The sequence below is a fragment of the Phyllobates terribilis genome, unplaced genomic scaffold, assembly GCF_046119375.1.
Source record: "Phyllobates terribilis strain yellow unplaced genomic scaffold, ASM4611937v1 Scaffold_12__6_contigs__length_324123572, whole genome shotgun sequence".
In the NCBI taxonomy this organism is placed as follows: domain Eukaryota; kingdom Metazoa; phylum Chordata; class Amphibia; order Anura; family Dendrobatidae; genus Phyllobates; species Phyllobates terribilis.
In genome coordinates, this window is record NW_027362772.1 from 26113379 (window position 1) to 26128237 (window position 14859).

General features: G+C 44.9%; 1 protein-coding gene across 7 annotated transcripts in view; it reads left to right on the forward strand.

Moving 5' to 3' along the window:
- Window positions 1-14859, forward strand: part of LOC141171973 (myelin-associated glycoprotein-like) — a 193585-nt gene that overhangs the window by 164822 nt on the left and 13904 nt on the right. For all 7 annotated transcript variants that reach the window (XR_012252401.1, XM_073655717.1, XM_073655722.1 and 4 more), the window contains exons 6-8: window positions 1068-1325; window positions 3717-3977; window positions 5158-5445. Coding sequence is in view for 6 of the 7 variants with exons in the window: in XM_073655717.1 (XP_073511818.1) it covers window positions 1068-1325; window positions 3717-3977; window positions 5158-5445 (807 nt within the window). In the remaining variant the exon portion in view is untranslated. The remainder of the gene's footprint in view (window positions 1-1067; window positions 1326-3716; window positions 3978-5157; window positions 5446-14859) is intronic.

The window sequence follows — 14859 nt, forward strand, 5'->3', positions numbered from 1 at the left end:
AGAAGGGAGGTGAGTACTGGATTTTTCTTTTGGTATGGGCCCATAGGGGACCTGCATGGGGCACTATGGGGGGATGCATATACAGGGGATATGACTTCCTGCATGGGGCATTATATGGGGGAGAGGTGACATCCTACATGGGGCATTATATGGGGGAGAGGTGACATCCTGCATGGGGCATTATATGGGGGGGTGACATCCTACATGGGGCATTATATGGGGGAGAGGTGACATCCTGCATGGGGCATTATATGGGGGGGGTGACATCCTACATGGGGCATTATATGGGGGAGAGGTGACATCCTGCATGGGGCATTATATGGGGGGAGAGGTGACATCCTGCATGGGGCATTATATGGGGGAGAGGTGACATCCTACATGGGGCATTATATACGGGGGATGTGACTTCCTGCATGGGGTATTATATACAGGAGATGTGACTTCCTGCATGGGGTATTATATACGGGGGATGTGACTTCCTGCATGGGGCATTATATGCTGGGGATGTGACATCCTCCATGGGGTATTATATACGGGGGATGTGACTTCCTGCATGGGGCATTATAAAGGAGGGTCGGGAGACATATGCTAGAATACCCGATGCGTTAGAATCGGGCCACCATCTAGTGAGCTATATAATTGCCATAAATAGTGTTAATGCTGAAAAATCACCTGAAATGACAGGTGCGCTTTAAGTCCCTCCTACGGCTCAAGATGGAGCAAAGGTTTAAATTATTTTGGCGTTTTCCACTTTTTTCACTAATTAGTAATGTAATTTGTGAGTCCAAAGGGAATGGAGGAGTGGAAGCAACAACTGATCTGATAATATGTCTACCTACTGATCTGATAATATGTCTACCTACAGCTGACCTCCTGCAGTTTTGGGCGCACCTTTTACCCCACCAACTTTGTTATACAGAAGTTTGGAGTGAAGGAAAAGATGTTTGGGTTATGTACTAAATATTTTTTCATTTCTTAAATAGTTTATTTTTTATAGTTTGTATTATGATTACTTTGATGGTTGTTGGTCAGATATATAATTTGTTACCATTTTGTATCCATTCCAGATGCCCCCCGCATCGTAGACATTAACTCCTCCACGGAAACAACGGAGGGCACTCAGGTGGTGTTTCTGTGTGTGATAGATAGTAACCCCGTGGCGCGCGTCATGTGGTTCAAGGATGACTCTCTCCTAAAAGAAGATTACACTGGGAACCTTACTCTGGAACTGGAGTACGTCACCTACAACCATGATGGCATCTATGTGTGCGCAGCCGAGAACGAGTACGGCCGCATCAACAAATCCATAGGACTGGCCGTCATGTGTGAGTTTTCCTTTTAATTTATTTCTGATAGGGAAACCAAAATTCAGATTGTAAAATATCCATGAATTAGCAATATTTGAAGGATCAAATTGATACACAATTTGATAGTCAGGAAGTGTTGTCTTAGGGTCACAGAAAGCCGGAAACCTTAATCTCTGATAACACAAGACAATGATCATGATGAAAGGGATGTAGTCATCTTCAGCGTGCAAGAGCGCACCAAATAGAACAAAATAACTGAAAACTTCAGTGTGCATAACTATTCACCCCCCTAAGGTCAGTACTTTGTGGAACCTCCTTTTGCAGCAATTACAGATACAAGTCACTTTGGATAAGTCTCTATTAGCTTTCCACATCTTTCCACTGGGATTTTTGCTCATTCATCAAGTCAAAACTGCTCCAGCTCCTTCAAGTTCGATGGTTTCCTCTGGTGAACAGCAATCTTCTCATCTGACCACAGATTCTCCATTGGATTGAGGCCTGGGTTGTAACTCAGCCACCCCAGAAAATTTCGACATTTCCCCTTACACCACTCGAGTGTTACTTTAGCAGTATGCTTTCGGTCATTGTATTGTTGGAAGGTGAACCTCCATCCCAGTCTCAAATCACTGAAAGACAGAAACAGGTTTTGCTCCAGAATATCCCTGTATTTGGCACCATCCATTTTCTCCTTGACTCAGACCATTTTTCCTGTCCCTGCTGCCAAAAACATCCCCCAGCATGATGCTGCCACCACCATGTTTCACTGTGGGGATGGTGTTCTTGGGGTGATGAGCTGTGTTGGTTTGGCGCCAGACTTAGCATTTACCTTGCTGGCCAAAAAGTTAAATTTTGGTCTCCTCTGACCACAGCACCTTCCTCCATACATTTGGGGAATCTCCCACATGTCTTTTGGCAAACTCAAAACGAGCCATACAATTTTTGTGTTTAATTAAATGCTTTTTTATGGCCACTATTCCATAAAGGCTTATTGTGGTCGTATGAACAATACTCCAGTCTCTGCTTGGGAACTCTGCAGCTCCTTCAGGGTTACCTTGGATCTCTGTGCTACCTCTCTGTTTAATGCCCTTCTTGGCCGGGCTGAGAGTTTTGGTGGGCGCCCTCTTTTTGCAGGTTTATTGTGGTACCATGTTCTTTCCATTTGATGATAGTGGATTTGATGAGAGATCATCAGAGATTGGGGATATTTTTTTTATAACCCAACCCTGACTTGTACTTCTCAACAACTTTGTCCCTGATGTGCTTGGAGATCTCCTTGGTCTTTTTGGTGTTGTTTGGTTAGTGGTGGTTTTGGCTTACAAATACTGATGAAAAATACTGACCAAATACTGAACATGTGAACGTGGCCTTAGTAAAGATCATCAATGATTGATTAATCAGAACCCGACCCTCACAGAACTGTCATGTCACCTGTGCCGAGGGCTGCAACTTTGCCCCATTCTCCTGTTTGGTCTTTCATTGTAAGGATATTTCTGTGCCAGAGAATGAAGATAAAAGGGAAATCGCAGATAACTATGCAGAAAACGATGAGCCCAAGCTAGATGTATTTTACCAAATGTTCACAAGAAATTCTCTATATTATATGACCTTGTCCTTGTAGCTTGGGTGGAGCGCTATTACTGAAACGATCACTAGATGGCAGAACTGGACTATGGAAAGTCTGTGGGAAACTTCACAATGTTGAAGAATAATAATTATTAAAATTTTACTAATACAAATATTAATAATGATAATAATACTACCAATAATAATTATAACAGGAATAATGAATGAATAATAATGAAGCCAATAATAGTGGTAATTTTATTAACAATAATTTAACAATAATCATAATGGTATTAATAAGGATAATACTGCCAATAATACTACTAATAGCAATTACATATAAATTATGATAAAAAATAATAATATTAACAATACAACAGTAATACTTAAACTAACATCAGTGCAAGTAATAATCATAATGATAATGTTAATAAAAATATTACAAATAATTATGATAACAGCAATAATATTACAAGTTAAGATAAAATAATAATAATTTTAAGAACACTGGTAATAATTATGTTAAAAACAATAATGATAACAATGAACTATAGTAATGATGATAATAATGAATAATAATAGTAATATTGATGATAATAGCTTTGATAATAGTAATACGAATGTTCATAATAATGAGAATGATAATTAGAATAGTAATAATAGTGAATGATAATAATGAATAATGATGATTATATTGATGATGGCGGTGAAATGCCAAATACTGATGCCAGCTATTATGATAGGATCAGTTTGTGGCATGGTGTGGCAAGTTTACTGAATTTTCAGCCACATATCCTCATGGGTTGGATGGAACTGAAATAACAAGTCATACCTGATATCTTCCAGATCCTCCATGGAAACCCTCAGTGAACGCCTCCCTGTTAGTGGTAGAAGGAGAGACAGTCACCATTATGTGTAACACACAAGGAAACCCAGATCCCATCATGACCATCGTCAAAGACAAGCAGGTTCTTAACTCGGTCATCTTCCAGAACGAACTGGTCCTGGAAATTCCATCTGTGTCCCATGAACATGATGGGGAGTACTGGTGCCTGGCGGAAAACCAGTATGGCCACAGCAACAGCTCCTTCAACCTCACTGTTGTATGTGAGTATCGCACAAGTAATAGACAAAATCAGGTATTTTTGGGAATACATTGTTTGTTGGGGTCTGCGGTAGTCTAAAACCCACCTCCTGTCTCATCAGAGGCTCGGTTCGCTGCTCTATCCCCCCATCATTGATTTTTACTGCAGCTCGGCATGTTCAGATTGGCTGCAATGTATGAGCACAAGCTCACCTTGAGATCACTACTATGTAAGCACAAGATGAATATAGAGTAGATACTTATGACTTCTCTCCTGACACGCGTTGGGCGTATTTGTCACATGTTGGGTCCTGAGCTGAATTGCTATTTTTTATTGGTCATCTTGACTCCACCCAAAAAATAAAAAACAAACAAGTTTTTGCGCCCCAAAATGAAAGCAATAAAAACTACAGCAAAAAAACAAAACATACAGCTCAATAGATGAAAAAAAAGATGTGTCTGAAAAAATGATGACAAAAACAAAATTTGTTAAAATAGAAAGAACCAAAGCGAAAAAAAAAAAATTAATAGCCAGGGCTGTAAAGGTTTAAAGGGAACCTGTTACTAGATTGAAAGTGTCCAGTTTTGGTCTTATTTTATTCCCGCCGCTCACCTGAGTAATCTGTTTTTTTTCTTTTTCTAAATCCTCCATTCCGTTCCAGAGATATAGGCCTTTTTATGCAGAGATTTTTGTGCTCTTACCTTGGGGGCGTGACTTATATGGTAATAACGCGGAGCAGCCTCAAGACACGCCCTAGAGGATCCTGTGAGCCACGCCCCTTTGAAAATCATACAAGTAATAGCAAACAAAAAGACTCATATCTTGGGAACCGTATGTTGGATTTCAAAAAAGAAAAAAACTGAATATTCAGGGGATCAGTGGGAATAATAAAAAAAGTAAAAACTGGGCTCTTTTGACTTTGTGAAACTTTCCCTTTAAAGGTGAATTTTTGTAATAAAATCATTACTATTCAATAAGCTCAGTTTTTTTTAATTTGATCATTAAGCATAAAACTCAACTAATATCAATTGATTCCTCCCTATTTTGTAGATGACTTTTGATATTTGTTGCCTATTTATATGTAGGTGGTGGTGTCACTGTGGCCAGGCACATGGCGGGGTATCAAATGATCTATATTCACTCTGGTAACTCCAACGTTCCTTCTAATTTCATAATTCCTCATGATGCTTCTATCTTTCCAGTCTCGCCATTAGTTTTGCCTGAATCCAAGTGCACGGTGACCAAGGACAACGTCCAGTGTATGTGCACGGTGAAGTCCAACCCAGATCCGTACATCATGTTTGAGATCCCAGAGAAGAACTTCACGGTCAGTGAGCTCAACGCGGAGTATGTGCACTCTCAGAGGAATGGCTACATGGTGAGCAGCATCCTGACCCTGCATAAAGAGACCAAGCTTCCGGACGTTGTTCTGTGCTCCGCAAGCAACTTGTATGGAAAGAAAGTTCATGAGCTTTTCTTCCAGGACACAAGTAAGTCATGTCCTCAGGTAGACATGTCCACATGAAGCAGTGAGTGGTGGATGGAGTTGGATGATAGGGCAATGTACCCACCAAAGCTGTGCCCTACTCTTGCCCCACAGAGCGGATGGAGCCTGATAGCATTACAATAGCTTCCAACACTTAAGGAGTAACAAAACTTTTTTTAAATCAATTTTGTCCAACATGGAAAGTTCTGAAACTTTTCAAATCACTTTTATTAGAGAATTTGTCCTAAATCCTGCAAAAAAATAATTACATGAAAGTAGCTTCCATATCTTGTCTTTTCTTCAGTTTATTTCCTTGCCTTCAGCTGTATTCATGCCAGAGTGTACTCATTTAGAGTACAGACAATGGCAGTGATTGTGTCACTGCCATCATCTGTACTTCAAATGGGTGCTTTCTGATATCAATGCAGCCGAAGGAACGAAAATAATTTAGGGAAAAGCTGGAGTTTGGAAGCCACTTGCATGCAATTCTTCTTTTTATGGGAATGAAGACAAATTCCCTAATAAAGTGATTGCAAAGGTTCATAACTTTCCATGCTGGACAAAATATTTAAAAAAAATGCAAGTTTAGTTACTCTTTAAATCATTTTCCAATGAGGAATCTGACATTAATCTATTTCATAGTAGAGGACAGAAGTTTAGGCAAACACATAATCCAGCCATTGGTCATTACTAGTGTTGAGTGAACATGCTCGACACTGTACGGTACTCGCCCGAGCATCACGCTACTCGGGATGTTCGGCGAGCACCGAGCATTTCCGGGTTACTCGGGCGGGAGCTCGGGTCTCCGCCCTGCATGTTTGGCGCTCTTTACAGAGCCAATGAACATGCAGGGATTGCAGCCAGTCACTGTAATGCCGCAGCCATGTTGGTTGTGAGCATTACAGTGATTGGCTGGCCGCACAGCGTCACCTCGAGTATTTAAAACCGGGCGCCGCAATCTTGGACACAGACGGCTGGGATCAGACAGTGTAGGGAGAGTGCTGCTGAGCTAGGGAGAGATATATACTGCGAAATAGATAGTGTAGGCTGCCAGATCAAACAGTCCTTCTCAGGACTAATATCTATCCCAGATATCAGGCAGGCAGGCTGTATGGGAGACGCAGTGGTTGTACCAGCAAACGCTGCATTACAGTCCTGTATGCTCCTGTTGCTGAAATTTCTGGACTTAGCTCGAGGTCTCGGGGGCCAGGAAAAATCCTTTTTTTTTCATCTAAATCCTCTTTTTTTTTTCCTCCTTCACACTGTATAAATACCCGTCTTATTAACCTTTTGGTGTCCCCCCTACACCCCCCCACAAAAAAAAAGTGTGTCTCTGACTTTTCAGACACAAATACAGTATATGTGTTGAAAATAGTCTGGTGTAGGCCAGAGAAATATAACTGATTTTGCAGTTCCACGGTTCAAACCTCTGTATTATCCACTTTTAGGCCATTTGTATCTAAAAAAAATACAGTTTGAGTGTGTCGCTCACTGTTCAGCCGCAAATATATGTATTTAAAAAAGTCTAGTATACACCAGTAAATTATAACTGTGGTTTTGCTGTTCCATGGTAAAAAAATCTCTATTATCCTTCTTTTGGCATTTTTTGCCATAAAAAAACAACTAATATTGTCTCCCTGATTTTTCAGACACAAATATATCTGTTGAAAATAGACTGGTATAGGCCCGAGAAATAGAAGTGTGGTTTTGCAGTTCCACGGGTCAAATCTCTGTATTATCCTGCTTTTGGCATTTTTTGCCGTAAAGAAAAACAGTAATAGTGTCTCCTGATTGTTTAGACACAAATATATCTGTTGAAAATAGTCTGGTGTAGGCCCAAGAAATAGAAGTGTGGTTTTGCAGTTCCACGGGTCAAATCTCTGTATTATTCTGCTTTTGCCATTTTTTGCTGCAAAGAAAAACAGTAATAGTGTCTTCTGATTGTTCAGACACAAATATATCTGTTGAAAATAGTCTGGTGTAGGCCCAAGAAATAGAAGTGTGGTTTTGCAGTTCCATGGTTCAAACTCTGTATTATCCACTTTTGGGCCATTTTTAACTAAAAAAAAACAGTTTGAGTGTGTCGCTCACTGTTCAGCCGCAAATATATCTATTTAAAATTGTCTGGTATACCCCAGTAAACAATAACTGTGGTTTTGCCATTCCACAGTAAAAAATCTCTATTATTTAGCTTTTGGTATTTTTTCCGTAAAGAAAAACAGTAATAGTTTCTCCCTGATTGTTCAGATTGTTTAAAAGAGTCGGGTGTAGGCCAGAGAAATAGAACTGTGGTTTTCCTCTTCCACGGTTCTAATCTACTTTTTATTACCCTTTTTCCATTGATAGTGCGAGTGTAAGCTATTTTACTTCATTTACAATGGGCAAGGCGCGTGGCAAGGGATGTGGAACTGGACGTTCTGGTGATGGTGCATGCAGAGGACTGGGCAGTGGCCAAGGTGAAAATGTGCCACAACCAACAGCCACATCTTCTCGCTCCCACTTCTTGACCGTATTACTAGGGAAGCACAGAACAACACCAGTATTGCGAACTGATCAGTGTGAACAGGTTATTAATTGGATAGCAGATAATACTTCCAGTTACCTGGGCACCACCACCTCCGGTCTGTCTTCCACACGATCGACTCTTAGTAGCCGTGAGTCTCGACCGCATACTCCTCCTCACCCTGATGCTCCTTCCTCCCACCATGCCGAGTGTCGTCAGACAGCAACTGATCCCACACTTGGACACTCTGAAGAGCTGTTCACTGGTCCATTTCCAGATTTGTGCCCCTCGCCTGCTCCGCTTGAAGTGGTAGAAGGGGAGATCCCATGTAGTGATGTCCAAATATTTGAACAGCCACGGCCACAGGAAATTGACGCTGGCAATTTGTCACAAGAGGTGGACGATGACGAGACACAATTGGCAGGAAGTGAGGAGGAGGATCGTGGTGCGCAAGTGGAAGAGGAGGAGGTGGTGGATGATCTAGTAACTGACCCAACGTGGCAGGAAGACATGCAGAGCGAGGCCAGCAGCACACAGGGTGAGGGAGGCAGAGTACCCCAACAGGCAGGAAGAAGCAGTGTGGTGGCCGCACACAGAAGGCAGGCAACAGTTCCCCGTAACACCAACACGAGGGACGTTGCCAGTACAACTGGTAGGTCTTCCAGAGTCTGGAATTTTTTTAAAGACTCTGCTGATAACCCCAAAAAGGCCATTTGTACCACCTGCCATGCCAGCATCAGCAGGGGTGACAAAACTATCAGCCTGACCACCACCAGCAAGATCAGGCACATGGCAGCAAAGCACCCGACTTTGTGGGGTGAACCCCAGGGTCCACGACCAGTGTCAGCGGGTGTCACCACTGCTTCTTCCGCTGTTGTGCGTGCAATAGAACCCCCTGTTGTGTGTGCAAGGCAATCCCCTGTCCATACTGCATGCAAAGATGCCCCCTCCTCTCAGTCTTCACTTGTTCTGGCAGTTTCTCAAGAAACAGCATCAACGTCCACGTCCACGTCCCACCGCGGCGTTAAATTGTCCATATCCCAGATCTTTGAACGAAAGCGGAAATTCACAGCCAACACCCCACAGGCCACAGTCCTAAATTCGTACATTTCACGACTGCTTGCGTTGGAAATGCTGCCTTTTAGACTGGTGGAGACGGAATCCTTCCGCAACCTTATGGCGGTGGCCGTCCCTCGGTACTCGGTCCCCAGCCGACACTATTTTGCCCGGTGTGCCATCCCCGCACTACACAAGCTCATGTCCCAAAACATCTGCCGTGCCCTCAACAACACAGTTACTGGGAGAGTCCACCTGACAACGGACACGTGGACAAGTGCTTGTGGCCAGGGACGGTACATCTCCCTGATGGCACATTGAGTAAACATAGTGGAAGCTGGGACCCAGTCGGACCTTGGGACGGAACACATCCTCCCCACACCGAGGATTGCGGGCCCTATGTCAGTCAGAGTTGCCCCCACAGTGTACAGCTCCTGCGCATCATCCTCCTCCTCCTCCTCATGTTCAGCCACCATCTCAGATATCACCACATCAGTTACAAGCTGGAAGCACTGCAGTACTGCCTCCGCCAAGCGGCAACAGGCTGTGCTGAAACTCATAAGCTTAGGTGAGAAACCTCACACTGCTTGTGAGTTGTGGACAGCAGTGAAAGAGCAGGCAGATCTGTGGCTGACACCGCTGAACCTACATCCAGGCATGGTCGTGTGTGACAATGGCCGTAGCCTGGTGGCGGCTCTGAGGCGAGGCGAGATCACACACGTACCATGCCTGGCTCATGTGCTTAACCTCGTGGTTCAGCGGTTTCTTAAATCGTACCCCGAGTTGCCAGATCTGCTCGTCAAAGTATGCTGCCTGTCAGCTCATTTTCGCAAGTCGGCTACACCTTCCGCTGCCCTTGCTGTGTTGCAGCAGCGTTTGTGGCTTCCGTCGCACCGACTGGTGTGTGATGTCCCCACACGTTGGAACTCTACCCTCCACATGTTGCAAAGGATTTGTGAGCAGAAGAGAGCAGTTGTGGAGTACCAGCTGCAACAAGGTCATCGATATTCAGGTCAGACTCCACACTTAAGACCTCAGGAGTGGACCTGGATGTCTGACATATGTACCATCTTTGAGGAGTCCACCAAGATGGTGAGTGGCGATGACGCCATCATTAGCGCCAGCATTCCACTTGTCTGTCTTTTGCAACGCTCTCTGCAGAGAATTAAAGAGGAGGCATTGCAGCCAGAGTATGATGAGATGGATCAAGAAGCCGTAGAGGTCTATTACACACAGCCCAGCCTCATCTCATCCCAACATGCATTGGGGGACAATGAGGGAGAGGAGGAGGAGGAGGAAGAACAGGAGCTTGTATCATGCGCTGTAGATGGTAGTACCTGTACAACTGTCATACCGTCGGTTCAGCATGGGTGGCCTGAGGACAGGGGGGAGGAGGAGGAGGAGGAGGAGAGCATGGTCAGTCGTCATCTTGGTGAGGACACGGAAGTCTTGCCCGTTACCAGTCTGGCACACATGGCTGACTTTATGTTACGCTGTCTTAACCGTGACCCTCGTGTTGTCAAAATGTTGGTGACACTTTTAGATCCCCGCTACAAGGAGAACTTTCACTCTCTTATTCCTGAGGTGGAGAGGTCTACAAAAATGGGGCAGTACCAAAAGACCCTTGCTGCAGAACTGTTAAAAAAATTCCCATCTGAACACGCTAGCGGCAGAGGTCACAGTTCATTGCCCAACCAAGGCGTACATGCGAGAGCGTGTTATCGGAGCGTGTTTTTAGTGCCGCTGGGGGAATTACAACTGATAAGCGCACTCGCCTGTCAACTGACAATGCTGACAAGCTGACCCTTATCAAAATGAACAAGGGCTGGATTGGGCCAGACTTCTCATCACCACCAAATGACAGCAGAGTAGCATAAAGTCAAATCCACTGTGTTATTTCGGGAGGTGTAATCACATGCACTGCTTCACACCCACACATGGGTATACGCTTCCTCATTTCGGCTGTTTTATGTTCTTCTCCTTATCCTCAGCCTCCACCACCACTATACCACCAGGGTGACCGTGGTCCGTGTTGCCATTATTGAAAGTTCCTCCGTCCTTATTTTTGTCAGCTTTTGCTTGGAAGGCATAAGCAAAGACTGTGGGAGACCCACTTCCCAATAATGGGACTTATGTTTGTAATATGCTGTACTGCATGGCTCTTGTAAGGGGCATTGCAAGTTGCTCCGTCCAAATTTTTGGAAGCTTTTGCTTGGAAGGCATAAGCAAATACTATGGGAGACCCACTCCCCAATAATGGGACTTATGTTTGTAATATGCTGTACTGCATGGCTCTTGTAAGGGGCATTGCAGTTCCTCATAATTTTTGGAAAGCCTTCCATTCACTGCTTAGGCCAACAGTGCACAGGAGACCCAGTTGCTATAAATGGAAAAAAAGGTTTAGTTAAGGCCCTCTGACCTCCATGTCATTTCCAAGGGGCATTGGAGTGCCTCGAAATTTTTGGTAGGCATTGCACTCACTGTATGCCCTATAACTGTGTAGCCGAACCGCTCCTTTTGTTACAGAAACATATCCTACAAGACATATCTGGTTGACTGGCCTGATATTGATGTGAATGGTCCTTGCAGGTGCAGGGTGGGAGGCATCTTCGCATGTACCATGAACAGGGGTTTGGCATGCACACACTACAGCGGAATAGGCTGTCCTTCCCACTAAATGCACTGGGGACGGCACAGGTAATATTTTGGTATGCGCGCTTAATCTTATGCATAAGGCACACCGGGACAAATAGGGGCGGCTGGGGACTGAGTATGGATAACACGCTTGCATTCCAAGAAAACAAAGCAGATGCTAACTTCTATCATCATCATCATGCTCCTCACCTTGGCACTCTCAACTCGCCTGATGGAGAAGCCAGGGCCCACCAGAGGAGTCTGGTTCTCTGGTGGGCTCGTCCAATGCTGCCCTAAAGCAGGCCAGGCTAAGAAAAGTATGTGGGAAGTTGACAGGAGAAATAGGGGCGGCTGGGGACCGTTTATGGACATCCGGCCGCCCCCAGGCGGCTGGGGACCGCGTGTGGACACCCGGCCGCGGGGTGGCTGGGGACCGAGTATGGACACCCGGCCGCCCCCTGGCGGCTGGGGACCGAGCGTGGACACCCGGCCGCCAGGCGGCTGGGGACTTAGTATGGATACCTCGCTGCCGAAGCAGCCATGAGGTAGTGGCCAGCTTCGGCCTCCTCCAAACTAAAAGGCCCCATTTCAAGTGCAAGCTAGCAGTATAGTATTGCAGCCTGCAGGTGGGTGGGTGGTTGGCTGCATATTTGCGCTTGCGTTGCAAGGAATGGGGGAGGTACAATTGAACACTGCCCTGGGACAAGGATTTGCACGGGGATAGTTGCAAGTCTGCATCTTCTGATGCGGCAAGGATGACTTCTGATGGGCACACTTTTAGGCAGTGACCTGGGTGTCAGAGATGCTTCCAGGGGTCTTCCCCATGCTGTTCCCATGTCTTTTCAGCACTGTATGCATGTGTCACACAGCACATGGCCTGATAAGGTTGTAAAATGTTAAAATGACATTTCCCGGTGAATGCATTTGTCATGGTTGAAAGCAATACAAAAGTGCAAAAATGCATAAAAAATGCTACTTGTGAACATAGCCAAAGGTGTGGAGGAGTATTTTTTTTTTGGTTATTTATTTTACCTTATACACAAGTCTTTACCCTGGAAAGGAACTACCTTAACTTATTTCACAGGAAAGCAGTTTCTGTTTAGTTTTTGAACGTTTTATTGTGAGCCCTTAAAAGTGGCTTAATACCTCTGAAAAGACTGCCGGGGGTGCCGCCGCAAAAATGCTCGGGTCTCCCATATACTAACATTGGGCTCGTTGCTCGGGTCGAGCACCCGAATATCACGGCGAGCTCGGCCCGAGCTTTGAGCACCCGAGCATTTTAGTGCTCGCTCAACACTAGTCATTACCTCCCCTAAAGAGGTTTTCTCATCCCATAAAGTGATGGCTTATTGTTATTTTTTCCTGCAAAGTGATGCTCCTGCCAAACAGCTGTGTAGCATGATTATTCAGATTACATACATAGGATTACAGAGGGAAGCAGCCATAAATATATAATATGTATATACTGTAGAGATTCACGCTCTTTGGCAGGCTGATAGAGTACACACAGGGATCTAGGTCTTGTGTCCAACCAGTGAGCGGTTTATTAAAAGTCCATAAACAATCACAATTTACAAATGAAAACAGCTTTTTCTCGGCACAAAGGTGTGACAAAATAAACAAAACAGTTCACATAGCAGACACGGGCTCACCCGATTAGAATAAAATCCACTCTCTCTCCCACTGCTAGACTGACTAGCACAACAAGGTCCTTTTTGCCTCCCACACACAAACAGCTCTGAGTCTGCTCCACTGCCTTAAAGAGCACCTGGAAAGCCTGGGCTGGGGATATGGGAGTGACTATTCCCACCCAAGCTCTTCTATTCACTCCTAAAACCCGGACCCAAAATCCGGCCCCATTCAAAACTTTCTCAGCAACCTACTGTTGCTGGAACCTCATCTCCAGGACTTACATCATGAAGGCTAGCTTCCTCTGTGACACACACCTCCAATCAAGAACTTTACAACCTGCTTTCCAACATACTCCCTCTACCCAAAGCTGGGGAGCTGGTCACCTTCTACCATCGAACAGTGAACCCTTGATAGCATGCTAGCGTTTCCTTGTAGATTTCCGGGTCTATGTTCTTCATGAAACTTAAAATCTTGCAAAGACAAGAATCACTGAATTAGTGTCACGCAAGGTGAGGGAACGAACAAGTGTACAATGAAGGGGAGAGGGGGAAGGGAGACCAACAACTAGGGAAAGAGGGGAGTGAAGACCCCTAGGCAGATCTGATATCACCCTGACTACCCTATCGTCCATATATAGGTTCAGCACCTATCGCTGAGCAGGAAACCTAATCCCTGAATGTCACCAAAGCTAAGCCCTAGATAGGGAGGGGACTGGTGAAGACTAGTCAGGCTCCACTGTAACTAAAGACAACAAGGTAAACAAACAAAGGGGACACCCTTAGCTTGAGAAGACACCAGAGAGATAACGCCAACTGTCCTCCAAGGGAAGTCCAAGAAGAAACCAGCTACTACTAGTACTCCAGTCATGGAAAGAGGAACATAGAACTATCACCGGTGACTCTCTGGAGACACTGAGAGTATTTAACTACCAAGCAAGGGTGTGTCAATTAGCAGCAGAAGGTGTAGGTCGCTGCTGGGTCCTAAAGGGAGAAGCATATCACTACACTACAGAAATGAGAGGATCAAGAAGGCGTCTGCAATGCCAAGCGCAGTGACCTTCTACAGCCGTATCCAGAGCGACTGTCTGTCACACTTGATACACCCGTGATAGTTAGCCGGACATTGTTCCCATTTTTGTCCCTCATCCTTCTTAGTGGGGCATGGCCGGATAGTATCTTAAATTTCCGGCTCACAAGTAGTACCTTAGACCGTCCAATGACTATTTGATAGCCAAACACTCTTTTTCCACAATGGGATAGTTCTTATCACATGGGGAAAGCTTTTGACTCAAGTAGATTATTGGGTGTTTCCTCCCCATGACACCCTCTAGCCCGGCTGAATATGACAATGTCATCCAAAAAGTTGCTCTACTACATCATCATCATCACCCAGAGGGATTTTCTGCCACGCCTCTCTTACCATCCTCCTCATCTGTGTACCGTCACCTTGATTTGGGGAAGTTACAGCTTCCCTGGCTCTGACGTCTCGGTTAGGAGCGTCACCTGCTGCTACTGCTGCTGTTGCCACTGGTGCTGTTGCTGTGGCTTAGTTGTTTAAAGCACCATTCTTTTAAGTGAGAGATCCTGAGTTCCA